General features: G+C 40.2%; 1 protein-coding gene across 2 annotated transcripts in view; it reads right to left on the reverse strand.

The window, feature by feature from the left end:
• Positions 1-7,076: 7,076 nt before the first annotated feature.
• The window catches only part of ncf4.L (neutrophil cytosolic factor 4 L homeolog), a 43,238-nt gene continuing 29,246 nt past the window's right edge, over positions 7,077-21,068 (reverse strand). The window contains exons 4-11 of one of the 2 annotated variants that reach the window (XM_041589430.1): positions 17,731-17,884; positions 17,106-17,176; positions 15,818-15,945; positions 13,687-13,735; positions 13,369-13,467; positions 10,743-10,873; positions 10,585-10,650; positions 7,077-8,350 (exon numbers count right to left, since the gene is read on the reverse strand). In XM_041589430.1, the coding sequence (XP_041445364.1) occupies positions 8,155-8,350; positions 10,585-10,650; positions 10,743-10,873; positions 13,369-13,467; positions 13,687-13,735; positions 15,818-15,945; positions 17,106-17,176; positions 17,731-17,884 (894 nt within the window). In that variant the 3' untranslated portion in view covers positions 7,077-8,154. 2 annotated transcript variants of the gene reach the window in all.

Genomic DNA, 21,068 nt, shown 5'->3' on the forward strand with positions numbered 1-21,068 from the left:
ATAAGTAACAATGAACGTTTGAGTCCACTTTAATACTAGTTGGAAGCAACTCCGGCAATAATTACAACTGAAAAATTTGGCATCGGCCAACACTACAAACATATAGAGAGACTGATTAGTATTTCTGATCTTCTCAGGGAATCTTTCCCCAGCTCCAAAAACCTAAACATCCCCATGTCTGCCCTTTTGATGTTTAGGATAGAAGTAGAAAGTAATGTCAGCAAGTTAAAACTGCACAAAGATGGCGGCAGGTAGATAATAGTTTCACTGAACCATTCTCTTGCTTTGGAGAGCAGGGGCGTTCAATGGAAACATTTTATAAAGTGTTTACTGCCCCTTTATTGTGCTTTATCTTTTTTTTATGGCATGTGTTTTGCTGGCACATGGCCCGGTCCCTGGCAGTGAGAAAAACCATAAAAATAGAACAAGGCGGTGTCTATAGTCAGAAAAGTTTCCAGTTTTCCAAGAAATCTTACAGATCAAGCCGAGTCGATGCCAAGGTGACTTGCATGTGCCATGAAACAGAATCTATGTTAAAAGGGGGACAAGTACACAACATATCATTTAGGGGCACATTTACTTAGCTCGAGTGAAGGATTAGAAGGAAAAAAACTTCGAATTTCAAATGGTTTTTTTGGCTACTTCGACTACGACTTCGAATCGAAAAATCGAGTTTAAAAATCGTTCAACTATTCGACCATTCGATAGTCGAAGTACTGTCTCTTTAAAAAAAACTTTGACCACCTACTTTGCCACCTAAAACCTACCGAGGTACAATGTTAGCCTATGGGGAAGGTCCCCATAGGCTTTCCTAGCCTTTTTTGATTGAAAGAAAATCGTTCGATCGATGGATTAAAATCCTTTGAATCGTTCCATTCGATGGATGTAATCGTTTTCCTACGATCGTTCGAACAAACGAATTGCGGTAGATCCTTCGACTTCGATATTCGAAGTCGAAGGATTTTACTTTGACAGTCGAATATCGAGGGTTAATTAACCCTCTATATTCAACCCATAGTAAATGTGCCCCTTAATGTAAAATTGCTCATTTGAGCACTTTTGAGATTGACGTTAAATTTCTACACTACTAATATCATCAATTCAGGAGTGCTCTGCTGTTCTGTCTTTGAGGGAGCCAGGCAGAATACAATAGAACCCCCATTTTTTTTCAGGGGAAAACAGTGGAAATACATTATACAGGTGGGACCACAAAAATGTGGGTGTAAAATGAGGGAAAATTTAAAATCAGGGGATGTAAAACTGAGGTTTCGCTGAAGCTAAAATTTAAAGGATGAGGACTAAGCACAGGGGATCATTAAACTCAGAGCCTGTACAGAAAAAACATACAGGCCTTATCTATTCTGTTGAGCACTGTGTTCAACAGTTTGGATTTTATGCTCTAAATTCCAATTTTACTTTATTGTGCCTGCGCACCACTTGTGGCAGCAACAAGGAATCCCTGGAACAAGAGATAAAATGGCATGAGACTCAAAAGAGCAGTACCCCATTACAACTAATGGAATATCTGCACTGTACTGCCAGAAAGCACAGAGAAACTAAGCGCATAGAGTAATGGTGAGCATCACAAAATTACAGCTCTCGTCATTGTGCAGATATAAGTATTGAGGAAGTCACAAAGGCCAAGCAACTTGTTGTTTCTATGATTTTAACTTTGGTCACATCCAGGAGGCAGGCCCGGATTTATGGAAAGGCCACCTAGGCCCAGGCCTAGGGCGGCAGGATTTTAGGGGCGGCATGCTGCCCAACCACACCCACATTGGTTCAAAAACACTGGGGATGCGCTGGAGATACAATAATTTTTTAAATTTACTATGCGGCAATCCCCATTGAAGTTGAAAATTTGCACAAATGAAGGGGAGGGGACAAGGGTGGCGAATGGCAGTGGGCCTAGGGGCACCCACTATGTAAATCCGGCCCTGCCAGGAGGAAATAATTGTACAGGGGATTGTTGACTGCCACATGCTTTTTGTAAATGAAATAAACATTTTAGAAAAGCTGTACAATCTCAGATATGATCTGTGAGGTACTGCTGATATGTACTGTGGCATGCAGGACAATATACTACTATAACATAAATATTTCACGATTTCTCAGGAAAAGGGAGAATGTCTCTTTTTCATTTAAAGCAGTGCTGTCCAATTAGCGCCCCACGCCCCCCCTTGTGTAGCCCCCACATGAAAGTATACCTGTTGTGTCAGCTTACCATGTATAATATTTAAAAGGTATCACTACAGACAGGCAGGCTCCAGCCTGTAACGTCGCCTGAGGCAGCGTTCAAAATGCCGCCGTCCGTCCGTCCGTCCATCGCGCTTACCTTAAAAACGCAGACGGGGCGCATCACTAGTGAAGAGAGCGAAATTGCGCTCTCTGTGCTAGAAAAGCAGAATTTCCATTTTAGAAATGAAAATTTGTCTCTTAAAGTTACCAGGACCGTTTTTTGCCCCCCTGGGGAGATGCCGTCTGAGGCAAGATACTTACCTTGCCTCATGGCAGTAACACCCCTGACTACAGAGATTAATTGACCCCTGCATTGTTTACACCTCAAATTCAGACTATAAACTCCTGCATTATTCACATATGTAATCATCCCTGTATTGTTCACTAGGGATGTCGCGGACTGTTCGCCCGCGAACTAATTCGCGCGAACATCGGCCGTTCGCGTCCGCCGAATGTTCGCGAACGTCGCGCGACGTTCGCCAATTTGGGTTCGCCTTAGCTGGCGCTTATTTTTGCCCTCTCACCCCAGACCAGCAGATACATGGCAGCCAATCAGGAGGCTCTCCCTCCTGGACCACCCCCACACCCCCTGGACCACTCCCCTTCCATATATAAACTGAAGCCCTTCAGCGTTTTTTCATTCTGCCTGTGTGTGCTTGGAAGAGCTAGTGTAGGGAGAGAGCTGCTAGTGATTTCACTGATTTGAGGGACAGTTGATAGTAAGTTTGCTGGCTAGTAATCTACTTGATACTGCTCTGTATTGTAGGGACAGAACTCTGCAGGGATTTGAGGGATAGTGAGTTTAGGTTAGTTAGCTTTGCTGACTATTAATCTACCTTCTACTGCAGTGCTCTGTATGTAGCTGCTGTGGGCACTGCTTCTGATCTCATCTGCTGACTGCTGTAATAACCCAATAGTCCTTGTAAGGACTGCTTTTATTTTCTTTTTTGTTTTTTTACTTTGCTACTTTGCTACTATAAGTATATTAGTCTAGCTGTGTTGGGGAGTGGGACTGGTGTGCTGCTCCTCCTAGTAGTTCACCACTACCAGCACCAACCAGAGTCAAAATTGTTACAAAGTATCTTATTTGCACCTGTTAGCTGTTCTGAGCTCTCTGCCAAAGCTAATTAAGTTAGAAACTGTTTTTTTTCTGGCTGTTCAGTGCAGAGAAAAGAGGGACTGGTGTGCTGCTCCTCCTAGTAGTTCACCACCACCAGCACCAACCAGAGTCAAAATTGTTACAAAGTATCTTATTTGCACCTGTTAGCTGTTCTGAGCTCTTTGCCAAAAGCCAATTAAGTTAGAAACTGTTTTTGTTCTGGCTGTTCAGTGCAGAGAAAAGAGGGAATTTCCAGTACAAAAGAGGGACAGGGGGTTGAGTGGTCAAAAGAGGGACAGTTGGGAGGTATGCAAGTGCCACCTAGCTGTGTGAGCTTTTTCACATTCTGTCTAAATAACAATAATAATTCCGTGTCCGTAAACATCACCTGAGTGATGTTTTTACAGCAGCAATAATATATTCCGTATCCACTACTGTATACGTTGCCCTTGCAGGCATTGTTTGCCCAGTCTTTAACCAAGTGCCACCTAGCTGTGTGAGCTTTTTCACATTCCGTGTCCAGAAACATCACCTGAGTGACGTAGTGTGATTTCTGCCCTTTACAGCACAAAACGCAGCGCTGTGTCAACAATGTATTTTTCAGATACATTTTTGCCCTTGATCCCCCTCTGGCATGCCACTGTCCAGGTCGTTGCACCCTTTAAACAACTTTAAAATCATTTTTCTGGCCAGAAATGTCTTTTCTAGCTTTTAAAATTCGCCTTCCCATTGAAGTCTATGGGGTTTGCGACGTTCGCTACATCCCTATTGTTCACACTTGTAACACCTTTGAACCCTTCACACCCTAAACCCTGTACTGTTCACACTTGAGACCCAGACTGAAACTGCCCACATAGTTCACTTGTTCACACCTTATACAAAATGCTAATGGGGCACCAGCACTGTGTCACTGTATGTAGTACATCTTAGAGAGGTCCTTATAGGTTTCCCTGTCTCCTGTTCTGTTCTGCCTGCCCTATGCTCCCTGTGTGTGTCATACTCTGCCTGCCATATGCTCCCTGTGTGTGCCATTCTCTGCCTGCCCTATGCTCCCTGTGTGTGTCATACTCTGCCTGTCCTATGCCCCCTGTGTGTGCCATACTCTGCCTGCCCTATACTCCATGTGTGCCCAACTTTGCCTGTCCTATGCTCCCTGTGTGTGCCATACTCTTCCTGTCCTATGTTCCTTGTGTGTGCCATACTCTGCCTGCCATATGCTCCCTGTGTGCGCTATACTCTGCCTGTGTGTATCATACTCTGCCTACCCTATGCTCACTGTGTGTACCATACTCTGCCTGCCCTATGCTCCCTGTGTGTGCCATACTCTGCCTGTCCTATGCTTACTGTGTGTGCCATACTCTGCCTGCCCTATGTTCCTTGTGTGTGCTGTACTCTGCCTGTCCTACTCTGCCTGTGTGTACCATACGCTGCCTGCCCTATGCTCCCTGTGTGTGCCATACTCTGCCTGCCCTATTCTCCTGGGGTGTGCTATACTCTACCTTCCCTATGCTCTTTGGGTGCGCCATACTCTGCCTGTGTTTTGGCCAACCACTTGGTTTTTCTGTGCTACCACAATTAATGTGGATATTGTCTTGTGATAACATGGGTGTGACTTAAAGTGGGTGTAGTTTAAAAACAGGGAATGGTTTACACTGGCTTCCATTATCGGCCCTCCACCATGTAGGCCAGATAAATTCTGGCCCTCTGTACCACAGAAGTTGGACAGCACTGATTAAAGGAACATAACTTTACAAATATAAGCTTTCTCAAGCAATAAGTTGCCTTGCACTTTGATTTCTTTTTTTTTTACTTATATTTTTGCATTTAGGGTAGTTTTCCTGTTTCCATAGGAAGAGATCCAGCCAAGTGGTTTATTTGGCATGCAGGACTCAGGAGGCTTTCTAATTAGAAGTCTCCATTCATCTTGAGTGTGCGTCCCGAATTCCTTGGCATTTGTATTGGTCGGCAGCTGTATGAAAGGATTGTCTTCCCTCCAGTCCTGCACAACCTGAACCGCTGCAGGCCCTACAGCTTCTGAATGCTGAATCACATTGGCAAATGGACACAAACTTTATTCAGATACAAACAGCATGGCATGCTAACCATTGGTATTTCTAAGTATATTTATATAGCAGACTTAAAACAAGTTTAGTGCATAAATTCAGGTTTGAGGAATGAATGATGTAGTCAACTTGGGCAGCAAACAGTGGGATGCATCTACTAGGTTCTAAATTGCACTAGTGCAGTTACTCTTAGCAACCGCTCAGAGCTTTGCTTTTATTTTCTATCTTTTAATATATTCATCAAAACAAATTGTTAATTGCATGTTGGAAATTTCACTGATGCAATTTAGTACCTATCATAGCAAATCAACCCAAGGGAGCTTTTCAATTTCCAGGTCCCTGCTGAAGCAATTCAGTTACTTTCTAGCAGTGTTCCAGCATGAACAAGGAAGGGCAGGCCAAAATATCACACAATTAATGGGGTTGAGGAGGTTGCGTGTGCATTTCATGATTCTGTGCACAGTATGTAAGTGATGAAAGGATCTAGTATTTATCATGCTAATACATGTAGTGCAGTTAAATAAGATGTAGCACCTGCTCCTTCTGCTATACATCTAATAAAAATCTCTGTGCTTATGCTGTAATTTTACCAACAAAAATCCCTTAAATTTAATTTCCCATGTTCCAAAAGTGAATGTGTCCCTAGTGCCCAAAGTGAATATTCTTTTGTTGGCAGTGTGAGATTTCCTTAGTGGGTATGTGATACTGAGCACCAATCAAAGGATTCTTCTCCATCTGTTTAGTCGTTAGCAGGTTGAGCAAAGTCTGGATGTCTTTTTTAATGTTTTGTTTAGGATACATCTTTCAGCCATTTGGCTTGGTTGTTCTGTACTTGAGTAATTGTGGGAGCAGATAACTGAGCATATGGTAGCCTGTGCTTAGCGCCCCCGCATAAATTCTAGTCGCACAGAAGATCGTATTTCTAACTGTGCTCTACTGAGAGTGACATATTGCTGTACATATCTAATTAATGCTCATTTTTCATTTTTTTTGTTTTTGTTTTATACTAAAAAAACCTAGTTAAAAAGTGATTATTTATTCTAGCTATTAAATATAATTTATTCTAGCTATTAACTGGTATAGGTAAGTCAATAATTCTCATTCTGGCTCTCATAAAGCAGTATCATGGAGAGGTGGGTGAATGTCTTTTTTTTGTAAATAAATACTACTTTAGTTTCAGTGCCACATTGTCTTTTGGGTTTAATCTCAAGAATCTGGAGGAAGTTGACACCGGAGAACAGGCAGGAACTCAGTTCAAAATGAAGGTGATGTATCCCAGTGATCAGTAACTGAATATTCGGGTAGAAAGAGCAAATTAAACAGCCCCCAGAAACTTACTAAATAAGGGTAAGGGCACACAAGCAGATTCGGGGAGATTAGTTGCGACAAATCGCCTCTTCTTTAGGCGACAATCTCCCCGAACTGCCTTCCCCTACCTTCCCGCCGGGTATAATGAAAAATCGCCAGCAGGATGGTACTTGTGGCGCTTTGTTTTCCGAAGTCCCCCAAAGTTGCCTCACAAGGAAACTTCGAAGAAGAGGTGATTTGTTGCTGGGCCAACTAATCTCCCAGAATCTGCCCATGTGTGCTTACCCTAAGATTTACAATCAGACATTGAACTCACAGGAGGGGTATGAATTTAGACATGAAAGTCAGCTACAGGAAACATACAAGTGTGAATGGAAAATCCATTTAATGGGAACGAGATCTCTTACAATAAATACTGTGACAATCATAAAACTTGGTTAAGGGGATCTAAAGACTGAGTCACTACATGGTGCATTTAGATATGGGTTCCAGCATTGTTAGAACACCCAGAACAAGAAAAAGAGTTAATTATTGGAGGTCAGTATTGGAGCAGTCATGGTAATGTTCTGCTGAGCTTCGCCATCTTGTCTCTTGTCCCAGGGATACTTTGTGATTGCCCTGGGTGGTGTGCAGTACTCTGCACTTTTACTCTCTAAGTTTCAATTTTACTCTACTGGCATGCACATTGACCAGAGTAGCCATATATTACAGCAATATTATTAATATTAATGAAGTGGAAGCAAGGGCATGTTAGAGAATGTCCATGTGCTGGATATTTTGAGTGGCTCTATTCTAGCAATACAATAGGTTGCATTCCAGTGGCCATGGATTCTACTGAGGCATTTTTGGAAATGAGCTTCTTTGCATCAGCCTTTAGATTCTCTTTAGAGCAAGGTTATCCAATAAATGTTATAAAGTAATGCCCACTCATAGTTTTTTATTGTTCTTTTGTAGGTTATCTGCCATATGAGTCAATTCATGGCACCAACCACCTTCTAGCACTGTTTTTTTTTTATCAGGGCATCATTCTCTATTTACATTCATGGCTGTTCCGATTTATAGAGGATCTTTTTTTTTTCGTCCAAACAGTGCACTGTCAGATTTAAAAAGTTGATTTCTGTACTATAATGATTTGTGCCAGCATTTCAGAATTTGTATTCTCCCTATTAATTTGCACTGCATTCATCTTAACCCAAAACTCAATTCATTTTTGTGGATTTAGGATTCAGTGGGGTGTTAGAGCTCTGTGGTGACACTGAGCTCTATCACCCCACATAGAAGAGAATGGCGTTGAACACTTCAAAGCAGTTAAAACATCCTGACAAATTGATACACTGATCTACTTTGATAAATGTGCCAAATTGTTTCTTTCCTTACATTCAGTAATATGCGGTGAATCATTTTTAACATTCTCGTTTTAGTAAATTTTTAAGCTTTCAGCATTGCTCAAGTCTCAGTTTTGTACACCTCCAAATCGTCCTGGTGGGTTACATGTAACTCCCAGGGAAAGTAGTTTTTTGCTCGAGGGGTCAGTTTCCCTCGTGTAATGAGAAGCTCCATGTCGCTGTTATCCATTAGCCGAATGAGCTCTCCATCTGTGTCTCTCATATTTAGGGCGACCTCTGCATCAGGAAACTGGTTTCTGCAAGAGAACCTAAAGTCAGTAACTGATCAAACAGAGACCTGGTGTGTTTATAAAATACAAGCATGCACAGTGTCTCACTTACAACATTTATTAGTGCAATTTAACCATTAAACAAATAACATTAGTGGAGTCTTACAAGGCATTTTAACACAACACAACACAAAGCAGTGTCTCCCCCCAGTCTACCTACCATATGTTACAACCACTACCTCCTGGCGGAGTCTCAGTATTAATGATTAAATGATTAACCCCGCAGGATGTATAAAACAAAACTTATGGGTATATAAGGACCAGTACAAGCCACACCTCCTCTGATGAAGCGCCCAATAGCGTGAAACCCGCCAGGAGGGAGTGGCTGTAACATAAGGTAGGCAGACTGGGGGGAGACACTGCATTGTGGTGAGTTGTGTTAAAATGCCTTGTAAGGCTCCACTAATGTGATTTGTATAATGGTAAAATTGCACTAATAAATGTTTTAAGTGAGACACTGTGCATGCTTGTATTTTATAAAGTTACATTAGGTATTGGACCTGTGGACAGTTCCCACTGAAAGATAGCATACACCCCAAAATGATATGGTCCTTCTGTGTTTAACCTTGTGAAACACAGTATATATTGCAGAGATGCCCTTAACCTGGCAGAGTTTGCACATCGAAAATTCATAGAGATGTCTCTGCGACATGATCTCACGTCACCATCAATATTCCCTAAATTCTCAGCACACTAGTGCGGGAGATAAAGTTGGTATTAGTAGTTCTTACAAGACAATCCAGTCAGTGTCTGAAATAATTGAAGGCAAAAATAATTGCAACTTGGCCTAGTTGTGAAGCCCCTTTCATTTGTAAAAGTAGTTGTGCTTCATTCTCCTCATGTATTCAGGGTGCTTTGCAGAATACACCCATGATAATTTCCTTAGTAACCTTAAATCCAGCTGCAATCTCTACCCATAGGGCATCTATACACACACCCCAGTACTATCCTTGGTATCAGGGATGCACCAAATCCACTATTTTGGATTCGGCCGAACCCCCGAATACTATTATTTTGATTCGGCCCAATACCGAAACCAAATCCTAATTTGCATATGCAAATTAGGGGTGGGAAGGGGAAAACATTTTTTACTTCCTTGTTTTGTGCCAAAAAGTCACAAAATTTCCATCCCCACCCCTAATTTGCATATGCAAATTAGGATTCGGGTTAGGTTCGGCCGAATCCGAATCCTGCTGAAAAAGGTAGAATCCCAAACCGAATCCTGGATTCAGTGCATCCCTACTTGGTATAACTTCAAATCTGACTATAAGTAAAAACACATTCTTCCACCTTTTTTTATATCCCACCGTCCCTCCTATAAAGGTTTTCATTTATCTAAATTCATATCCCAGTCATCCCATTAGTGGACAAATTCACTAAAGGACGAAGCGCCTAACGCTAGCGTTAATTCGCTAGCGTAGCGAATTTTCGTTAATTCGCAGATTCACTAACGGACGCTGGCGTAAATTTGCTAGTGTTACTTTGCCTGGCGAATTTACGCAACGGACGTAATTACGCAAATTGACTGGCGTGCAAATTTTTCTGAATGCTACCTTTTATGCCAGAATTCCTTCGCCACCTCAGACCAGGCGAAGTGCAATAGAGTAGATAGGGATTGCTTCAAAAAAAGTTAAAAAAATTTCTAAGTCCCAAAAAACGCTGGTGTTTTTTCTTTTTTATGGGTGATAGGCTGAAAAAGATCGAAAATAAAAATTTTATTTGTTGTTTTGAAGGTTTCCCAGGCTTGTGTAGTGCTGCTACATATACCTTCATTGTAACTTCAATTTGGCGCCGTATGCAAATTAAGCATCGCTAGCATAACTTCGCTTTGCTTGGCGAATTAGTGCTAGCGCAACTTCGCAACCTTACACTTCCCCTGAGCGCAACTTCGGATTTTAGTGAATTTGCGTAGTGCTGGCGAAAATACGCCTGGCAAAAACACGCCTGGCGAAGTGTGGCGGACGCTGGCGCATATACGAATCTTAGTGAATTTGCCCCTAGGTCTCAATATAATACCAATTATATCATATTTTTCTGTATATACAAACTCTTCACACGTGACCCCACTCTCACCCTGGCCCTTTCTACTCTAGCTTGTGACTATCCTCCAGTCATTATATCCTTGATGAAACTTATTTTGACCTCACCCTGATAAATTCATTAAATGAGATATGAGATAAAAAAAAAAGCATGAGAATTACCTTATTAAACCTAGCAAATTCTTATAGGAAGGACATTTCCGTACATCTTCCTCTAAAGAAATGTCTCTGTGAAAGAGAAAATGTATATAAGTTACATAAATATTACATTGTAGGTGAAGGTGGAAGATAATCAGGATGTTACAGATCTATCCCATTACCTGATCAGGCATCTGTCATGGTCATGAAAATAGCAACGCAGCAAGCTGACCTGGTGCTGCTCTTCTGGAAGATTCTTGATAATCCTCACAAATGATGCTGGGAAAATGCCTGTTCTGTTTCCCACAGTCCCCTGGCATAAAATAAGCACATAAGTGACTTAAAAGCACTCAATCACTTTCAGAATCATACACCTTGAACGAAGCAGGTCTTTCCATACTTATGTTTAACCATATGTGTAGGTGAGTGAAATAATATTTACTGTATGTGTAGTTTTGCGGGAAATTCGTGAATTTCGTGGTGAAGCGAAATCAAACAAATTCACCCATCACTAGTTTTTGTATAGTGATGAGCAATAGCGATGGGCGAATTTATTCACCAGGCGCGAATTCGCGGCGAATTCCCGTGATTCGCCACTGGTGAATAAATTTGCGAAACCGCCACGAAAATTGGACAGCGTAAAATAAAATGGACGCCGGCGCCGTTTCGTGAATTTTTTGCCGTTTCACAGGAAATTCGCTCATTTTTTGGCGAAACGCCACAAATTCACCCATCACTAATGAGCAAATTCTTTCTCCATGCATAGATTCGCTGCAAAATTCTGCATTTCGCCATTGGCAGATTTTTTCACGGAACTAAAACAAATACTCACCGTAGGAAAAAAATTGCCCATTCACTTCAATGCATTTGGAGTGACAAAAAAATGCCTACCGACTTAAATGCATTTGACGTGAGAAAAAATGCCCATTGTCAATGGTTTTCGAGTGAGGAAAAAGTTGACCAAAAAATACCCCTTGACTTTATGTAGACTTTAATGCGTTTAGCAAATTCGTGAGGCAAATTCGCTCATCACTAGTTTTGTACTGACATAATGAAAAGTTGCATGCAACAAGTAGTTTTCACCCATCTTCAGGAAAGACAGCTGAGAATACTGTTTTTTATGGAGTAATATCTGGGTTGTGGCACAAATAACCAACTGCTCTGTTCAGAAGGGGGCTTGATCAATTTGTTGAATAGCCCTGAATTTCTGATCACTCCCTACACTTTGGGGCCCATTTACTTAGCTCGAGTGAAGGAATAGAATAAAAAATACTTCAAATTTCGAAGTATTTTTTTCGCTACTTCAACTATAGAATTGGCTACTTCGACTACGACTTTGACTTCGAATCGAACGTTTCAAACTAAAAATTGTTCGACTATTCGAACAATCGATAGTCGAAGTACTGTCTCTTTAAAAAAAAACTTCGACCCCCTACTTCGCCACCTAAAACCTACCGAGCATCAATGTTAGCCTATGGTGAATGTCCCCATAGGCTTTCTAGCCAATTTCTGATCGAAGGAAAATCGTTTGATTGATGGATTAAAATCCTTCGAATCGTTTGATTATTCCTTCGATATTTTGATCAAACAAATAGCGCTAAATCCTTCGACTTCGATAGTCGAAGGATTTAACTTCGATGGTGGAATATCAAATACCCTCGATATTCGAGCCTAAGTAAATGTGCCCCTGAGTCTCTAGACTGCCAATCTGACTGTTCCATAAAGCCTCTGTACCTGGGAATGAGCGGCGCACTATAATTCTCAAACCTAATCCATTATAATTCTTGAGCTTCTGATGCAATTGTGTTCATTTTGCTCAGATGTGAATATGCAGTCAAGGTTTCAATTTTGTTTAGTATTCGACTGAGGATTCTTTGTTTGTCCAAATGTATGGACTCATTGAATACTAGTTATTATAATCAATTGTATAACATGTCAGTGTGGAGTAATGGAGTGTTAAAGCGGTGGTTCACCTTTAAATTCTTAACATTTTTAATGTTTTACAATGGCCAGTTCTAAATAACATCTCGATTGGTCCTCGTTATTAGTGATGGGTGAATTTTTCCCATTTCAATGAAAAAATAGCGAAATTCTCGAAAAGCGAAAAATTTGTGAAACACGAATTTTGACGCTGGTGTCCAAATTTTTTTTACACCGGCGACAATTCCGAGGTGCATTAAAGTCAACAGGCGCCTTTAATTGTCATCTGCATCGGAATTGTCGCCGGCTGCAAAAAATTTGGGACGCCGGTGAAAATTCGCCAGCAAATTTTCACGGCAATTTCACAAATTTATTCCCCGACGGCAAAACGTGGAAATTCGCCACAAATTAACGCCTGTCGAATAAATTCGCCCATCAATACTCGTTATTGGAAAAATCAGAATCTGAAAATCCGGCATCTCAGACCTGTCGAGGACGCATATAAGTCAATGGGAGAAGTCCCAATTATTTTTTTATGTGTGCTGGGTTTCGTGCAATACCCCAAAGTTTTCGGGTGAAAATTCCAGAAAAATTGTGAAAATCGGATAAAAAAATCTGAAAAAATTGTGAAAATCGGATTTTTTCCCGCACAGCAATTTTCAGGAAAATGTAATAATAAATAAGTGTAAAAAACTAGAGCAGATTTGAGCGGAGTTTGTAGCAGAACCTTACAGGAAGAAGTATACTTTCATCAGAATTATACTGATAATGAATTGATTCCTCTGTTTACACAAATGTCTGTGCCTCTCACCAAGCAGATTTGTGCAGTGTGAATGAGATATTAAAATGTGAGGGGTAAAGTCGAAGTCGATTTGGTGCTGTTCTTACCTCTAGCCATTCCCTGTTGACCCAACTCAAAAGATATATAAGGTCACCGCACTTAAGATTCAGCTCCATAGATGCATTTCCCTTAAAATCAAATAGTGACTGACAATAGAAGAAACACAAAAGCAAAAAGGTATAAGTATATAAAAATGACAATTGTGAACATACAGTTTCATTACAAGATATATGTGACAAATTATGTTTCACTAACTTCTATTTAAATCTTTAGGGAAACCAATGCGTGTGTCAATAAACAGGACTAAAAACTTACAAAATGACTGGTTATAACACTATATAGTAAGAAATACGAGATTTTCTTGCCTCTGCTCTTGGTCTGTCCCCATCAGAAATGGGTTGGGAGTTTTTCTTGCTAAAAAAAAAAGTATACAGTAAGTAGTTGGAAAACATAAAGAGGTTATTTAATAAACCTTGATTTTTTTTTTCTGGTAAACAAAACAGATTTTTTGTGGGGGAAAAAACAGATTTTTCGTGGGGGAAAAAAAGCTTTAATCTTTTGGAGATTTATTAAAGGGATACTGTCATGGGAAAAAAAGTTTTTTTCAGTTAACTGTGCTGCTCCAGCAGAATTCTGCACTGAAATCCATTTCTCAAAAGAGCAAACTGATTTTTTTATATTTAATTTTGAAATCTGACATGGGGCTAGACATATTGTCAATTTCCCAGCTGCTCCCAGTTATGTGACTTGTGCTCTGATAAACTTCAGTCACTCTTTACTGCAAGTTGGAGTGAAATCATCATCCCCCTCCCTTTCCCCCAAGCTGGTAACAGTCTCCCACTGATATCGTCAGATCAGCAATACATGCAGAGATATTATCACCATTTCACTAAAAATGATGGGACACTCTACACATGGCCCGAAATTTGTACGAAACGGAGATTTGTACAATCAAATCTTTGCATCTATGGCCATCTTAGCAACAGAACAATGGGAAGGTAACCAGATAGCAGCTCCCTAGCTCAAGATAACAGCTCCCTGGTAGATCTAAAACAGCACTCAGTAAAATCCAGGTCCCACTGCGACACATTCAGTTACATTGAGTAGGAGAAACAGCAGTCTGCCAGAAAGCAGTTCCATCCTAAAGTGCTGGCTCTTTCTGTAAGCACATGACCAGGCAAAATAACCTGAGATGGAGCCTACACATAAAAAAAATACAATTGCTGGTACATGAATGAAATGTTATATTGTAGAGTGAATTATTTGCAGTGTAAACAGTGTAATCAGTGTAATTTAGAAATAAAAAATACATCATAAAAATCATGACAGAAATCCTTTAACCCCCAGAAGCCACTAAAAGTCCGAAATCCGAAAATCCGCCGATCTCAAACTTGCAGAGGTCATGTAGAAGTCAATGGCAGATGTTCCATTTACAATTTGAAGATATCGTGATCTGCAATGGGTTTTGTCTGATAACGGGTTTTTGTGTGAGAATCCGAAAAAATCGAGAGATTCGGGTGTCAAATCAGAAAAATTTGTACGATTCGAGTTTTCATCTATTTTATCCAGTCTTTTCCCGCACTGAATTCTATTGATAAATAAGTTAAAATCGCAGATGGGAGTTTGTTCTTGCTTGGTTTAATAAAAAGATGATGAATTTGAGTTTTAGTAAATAACCTCCAAACTTTCATGGTAAATCTGTCTATGGGGAAAAGTTTACTATTATAAAATAACATCTCAATTAGGGAATTTAATTTGGTGTGTTTGAAGGTCATTTCTGTTCAGGTCTACACGAGTTTGTCTCACCATATAAATTACCTTATAAATCAGTACAAATGGTGATTACCAGAAGACATAGAAAATGTACTTTGCATAAAGCATCTGCTTTGTCATAACGTGGAGGTCTATTTATCAAAGGTCGGATTTTAGAGGTTTTTGAAACCACGACTTAACTCACAAACTCTAAAACTACAAATGTCATGACATTCACAGGGGTGAACACACACAGGGATGGTTCACTTTTAAGTTAACTTCTAATATGTTATAGAATGGAGAATTCTAAGCAAAGTTTCAATTTGTCTTTTTTATTTATTTTTTAAAATTTTTAAATAATTTGACTTCTTTTGACTCTTACCAGCTTTCAAATGGGGGTCACTGACCCCATCTATAAAGCAAATGCTCTGTAAGGCTACAATTGTAACCTTTATTGCTCTTTTGATTAATCATCTTTCTTTTCAGGCCTCTCCTATTCATATTCCAGTTTCTTATTCAAATCAATGCGTGGTTGTTAGGGTAATTTGGACCCTAGCAACCAGATTGCTGAAATTTCAAACTGGAGAGCTGCTGAATAAAAAGCTAAATAACTCAAAAACCACAAATAATAAAAAATGAAAACCAATTGCAAATTGTCTCAGAATATCACTCTCTACATCATACTAAAAGTTAACCGAAGGGTAAACAACCCCTTTAACAGGAAATCGAATGTAAGTAACCTACACTTTGCGTGTCTGAGGACGTAGTCTCCGCAAGCCATGGGGGATCCTCTCACTATCAGATAATGTCTGGTAGTAAAACAGCCGCAGATCCTCATCCAGTAAAAGCCAAACAGGAGAGTTTAGCAGCCTCTAAGAAAAAGCATATCCAATAAGTCAAAGACTGTAACAATGCACAGACTGCCAGGAAAAAAAAACCATGAGACAGGTTGCTATAGATTCGGATCTATTATCTCAAATGCTTGGTATGCAGGTTTATACATACTGGGGTTTTTTTCTATAGCTGTGTGTCCCATGCATAAAGGAACAGTTTAGTGTAAAAATAAAAACTGGGAAAATAGATGGGCTTTGCAAAATAAAAAATGTTTCTAATATAGTTAGTTAGCCAAAAATGTAATGTATAAAGGCTGGAGTGATTGGATGTCTAACATAATAGCCAGAACACTACTTCCTGCTTTGCAGTTCTCTTGGTTTCCACTGATTGGTTATCAGGCAGTAACCAATCAGAGACTTGTGGGGGACCATATGAGTCATAACTGTTTGATTTTGAGTGTGAGCTGAATGCCGAGGATCAATTTCAAACTCACTGAACAGTTATGTCCCATGTGGCCCCCCTTCAAGTCACTGACTAACTCAGAGTTAGAGAGCAGGAAGTAGTGTTCTCTCCAGCCTTTAAACCAGGTCCGGACTGAGAATTAAAATAGGCCCTGGCATTTCAGGTACACAGAAGCCAACTCAGCCAACATAGAGGCCCAAAAAGCCCCCACCAGCCACTAAATACTGACTTTCTATGGGACCTTATAGCAGCCCCTCTGGCATTTGCCAGAACCCACAGATTGCCAGTCTGGGCCTGCTTTAAACATTACATTTTTGGCTAACTAACTATATTAGAAACATTTTTTATTTTGCACAGCCTATCTTTTTACCCAGTTTTTATTTTTACACTGAACTGTTCCTTTAAAAGTTTCTAAAACATACACGAAACCCAAATAGCATGGATTTATGTTGGGTTAGTGGAAATCATTTACATGGCAAGTTCATATTCATTATAGTGGAAGAGGGAGTAAGGCAAGAGCTAATTTATTCTGGTTTAAGCAACACATGGCTGATTTTTTTAATATTCTACATTTCAGGGTTTTATATCCTGACTCTGTACTAAATAAACAGTGCATAAATATGGACACACTATAAAACTATGCAATGTAGCAAGAATATGAGAAATATAGCATTGGTGAGCAAATGCAACCACTAATAAAGGAGATAATAAATCTAATTCAGCTGGAATACTGTACCTTCATATAGCCATTAAGAAGGGGGATGCGAGTTTCCGCAATGTCTTTCTTGTTTCCAACAAAAATCTTTGCTGCAGGACACAAACATGACACTATTCAGTTGTATGCCCCAATGGGAGCACAGGACAAAGAAAGTAAAAGATGTTCAAGGCTGATAATAAGATATAGATAATAAGATAATAAGACTTTTATATGGGGATTTTAATAAATGGAAGGGTCCCGGTGCAGAACCGGTCACTGTGAAGGTAGCACCAGCGGCGTAACTTGATATTACTGGGCTCCTCAGTGACCCAAATATCTAGAGGTTGACTTGTTTTTACCAATATTTATTGAAATTGTATATGAATTAGGACCTCATGGGGCCCCTATACCGCCAGGGTCCCCCTGCAGCCACATAGTCTGCTTCCTTTGTAGTTACACCCCTGGGTAGCACTGAGTAGATGTTACAGAAAATCCACCATAAGGCAGGGAAATGTAAACTACAGACCTAAGCAGAAGAGGAGTGAACTCTTTTCCCCCTTTGATAAATATTCCCCAAAGACTGGTACTCAGAGACAGATTGCAGGAAAATTCAACAAAACTTTCCCTTGACTTATAGTTGAAGAAAGCTAACAATGATACTCACGCGGCAGTTCAGGAAGGGTGCAGATGTAAGGAGCAATACCCTTTTCAGGGCCATAGTTTTCTTCCAGCTTCGTCTGCAGAGCAAAGAATTGGCTGTACCTCCGGTATATGAAATACTTACTGCCCCCTTTCGTTTTTACTTCAATTACAAATGTCTGACAAAGGAGAAGAGACATTAAATATAGGAAAGAAAAAGGGGCAGCAGTAATGGGTAGTTCTAGGTAGGAAAATGCAAGTACAATCAGTGGCATAGTAAAAAGAGTGTTACAATAAACTTTTATCTGGTAGTAATCACATCCAAACTTAGCATGCCCTAATACTGCTCCAAAATAATACTGCACCAAAATAATCCTGCTAACTAAATAAGTGAACTTGACATCTGCTTTGCCTTAGATTAAATTTGCTGGTGGCCTAAATTTCTCCTGCCTCTGGGCCCATGTATAAGTGCTGTATATAGAACTGTTGTCTGAGTCGAAAAGAACATCAATGGAGAACTAATCATGCCCTTTAGTGGAAACACTTGCGTTCAGGGCATATCTTCACAGTGCACGTTGCGTTGCGTTGCTAAAGGGAATGTAGGGATAGATCCATTGCACCTTGAGCCAGCAGAGCTGTAGTTATGAGGGAAGCACAGGTCTGTATGCTCCATTCTTGTATAAAGAATTTGCACAGGTGGTCAATGGGCTCTGCTGGCTCCCCCCCATGAATATAGTGCTGCCTGCGTCCAGCGGACTGTATTCATGAGGGGTGGGAACAGGGGAAGTGCTTAGGCATCCTGCCCCCAACCCCTAACTTATGTGTCATTCAGACATGCAAATCAGGGAGTGGTGACTGATAGTGATGGGCGAATCTGACCTGTTTTGCTGTACCAAAAATTTGAAAAACAGCAAAAATTCACGAAAATGCATTAAAATCTATGGGCATAAATTTTTTTGATGCGTGATGCAGCACATCAAATTTTTTTTGATGTGCAGCAATTTTTTTTTACCCATTGGAGTCTGTTAGTATCATTTTTGTGGCTAAACTTGGCAGAATATTTCGCTCATCACTAGTGACGGATGCAGGCTGCAATGGGGGGCCCTATCCCTGAAACTACCTGCTCTATGGCCAACACTGCTCTTTGTCAAATATAAAGAAAACATTTATAATATAAAGTAAAATACATTAGTCCCCCACCAAAAGCTCTTTGGAGGACTATTGTATTTTATTTGATATAATAAATGTTTTACTTTTAGTTGCATGAGTATTATTCTTTATATTTGATATATTACCTCTGTTGGCTTCCCCGGTCGATATCTGGCTGAAAGTCAGGCAGATGTCGATCGGGCAGGGTAAAAAATCCAGTCGGGTCGCAGCCGCATCTGTTCGTTGATGCGGTCCCACGATCCGACCGCCCGTATGGCCATTCTGATCTGATCGTTGGTCCCAAGGGCCCACATTCGAATCAGCCCGATATCGCCCATCTCAATGTGGGCATATCGGGGAAAGACCCGCTTGTTTGGCGACATCACCAAATGAGCAGAGATCCCTGTGTATGACCACCTTAATTCTGACTCGCAGAGAATAGAAGCAATAAGACGAGCATTAAGGAAGAGCTGAAGCAACATGGGGAATTCTATTTGTCAGATCTAAAAGAGCAATATTGTTTAGTGCAAAAGTTACAATGACAAGTACACTTGCCACCACGGCCAGTATTTTACCTGCCCAACCAGTAATAATGTCACTCGTTGACAATGTTATTAACAGATAAGGGAGATATGAAAGCCCTGTATTTATTTCCAGAAAAAGGAACAACCTTACAACCTTAATTACATGGCAAAGACAGGACTATTGAATGATTTGCATCTTATGGAGGAAGTAGAAATGCATTTCTCCCTTAGCCTACAATTAAAATGTCTCCTTCAGACAGAATGTCATTATGAACTTTCCCAAACAATTATTTGACCCCGCCTCCCACATTCCTTTGTCCTGAATGGGGCTGGTAAAACACATATACTCCTTTAATAAACCCTGCGTACCTTTATTCTGTTCCACAAGAAATATGAAACCCCCTCCCTACTGCATATTGCAACACTGATACTCACTGAGCAGCAGTCTCACACCAGAAGAAATAAGCAATAAATGGCTATGCTCATCTGTTAGTACATTATGCATCAGGATTGCTGGTAGCAAACATAGGGATATTAAATGTTTTATAAGTTATAAATTATACAATTTACTGATCTCAAGGTTAATTACAGAATGTTATATATTTGTAATCTAGAACATCGTAAAGATAAACAAATTCACACTGGGAAAATTGGCATTGACATTAGAAAAGAGTTGTTAAAAGGGGTGTTTTCACCTGTAAATTAACCTTTGGTAGGGAATGATCTTCGTTTTTATAGTATATGTATTTTTGAGTTATTAAGCATTTTATTCAGCAGCTCTACAGCGATTTGAGCAATCTGGTTACTAGGGTTCAAATCACCCTAGCAACCATGCATTGATTTGAACAAGAGACTGGAGTATATAGTAGAGGGACAGATTAGAAAGATGAATAATAAAAAGTAGCAATCACATTACATTTGAAGCCTTAAAGAGTTTTTGTTTTATAGATGGGGTCAGTGACCCCCATTTGGAAGATGGAAAAAGTCAGAAGAAGAAGGCCAATAATTCAAAAACTCTAAAAAATAAAATCCTAATGAAAAGTTGCTTTAGCCATTCTATAACATACTAAAAGTGAACTTAACTGTGAACCTAACTATAGCACTAGGTCAGAGTTTCCCTATGATTATTTGTCCTGCAATAGATAGCTAATTGGTTGTTATGAGTGCACTGGTGCAAATATGCAAATATGTTATTGTTACTGAATGAGCCCCAAATGTATATAGAAATTATTATGCACCATCCCAGAGCTGGAAGTAGGTTAGGCAGAAGAGTCATGTGCAACAGTGGAGGGGATTGTGGTGCACAGACCTTTTCTATCTGCCTATCCCTAATACAAGCCTTGTGTGAGGGAAAGGGAGCTCTTGGAGGATCTTCCGGATGGCAGTTTTTGTCAATCATCCCTGCATGGAATTTCCCCCTACACGTGTCACTGCACACATGCACCACCCTCAGACAACTCACCCATATTTTTTGGCAGTAACCTTGAATTAACTCTATACAATCACAACAGTAACTGGGCCATCACCCACTCCATTGAAACACATAGGGGCAGATTTACAAAGCTCGAGTGAAGGATTTGAATTAAAAAAACTTCGAATTTCGAAGTGTTTTTTTGGCTACTTCGACCTTCGACTACTACTTCGACTTCGAATCGAACGATTCGAACTAAAAATCGTTCGACTATTCGAC

This window comes from Xenopus laevis, chromosome 4L (assembly GCF_017654675.1).
Source record: "Xenopus laevis strain J_2021 chromosome 4L, Xenopus_laevis_v10.1, whole genome shotgun sequence".
NCBI classification, from domain to species: Eukaryota; Metazoa; Chordata; class Amphibia; order Anura; family Pipidae; genus Xenopus; species Xenopus laevis.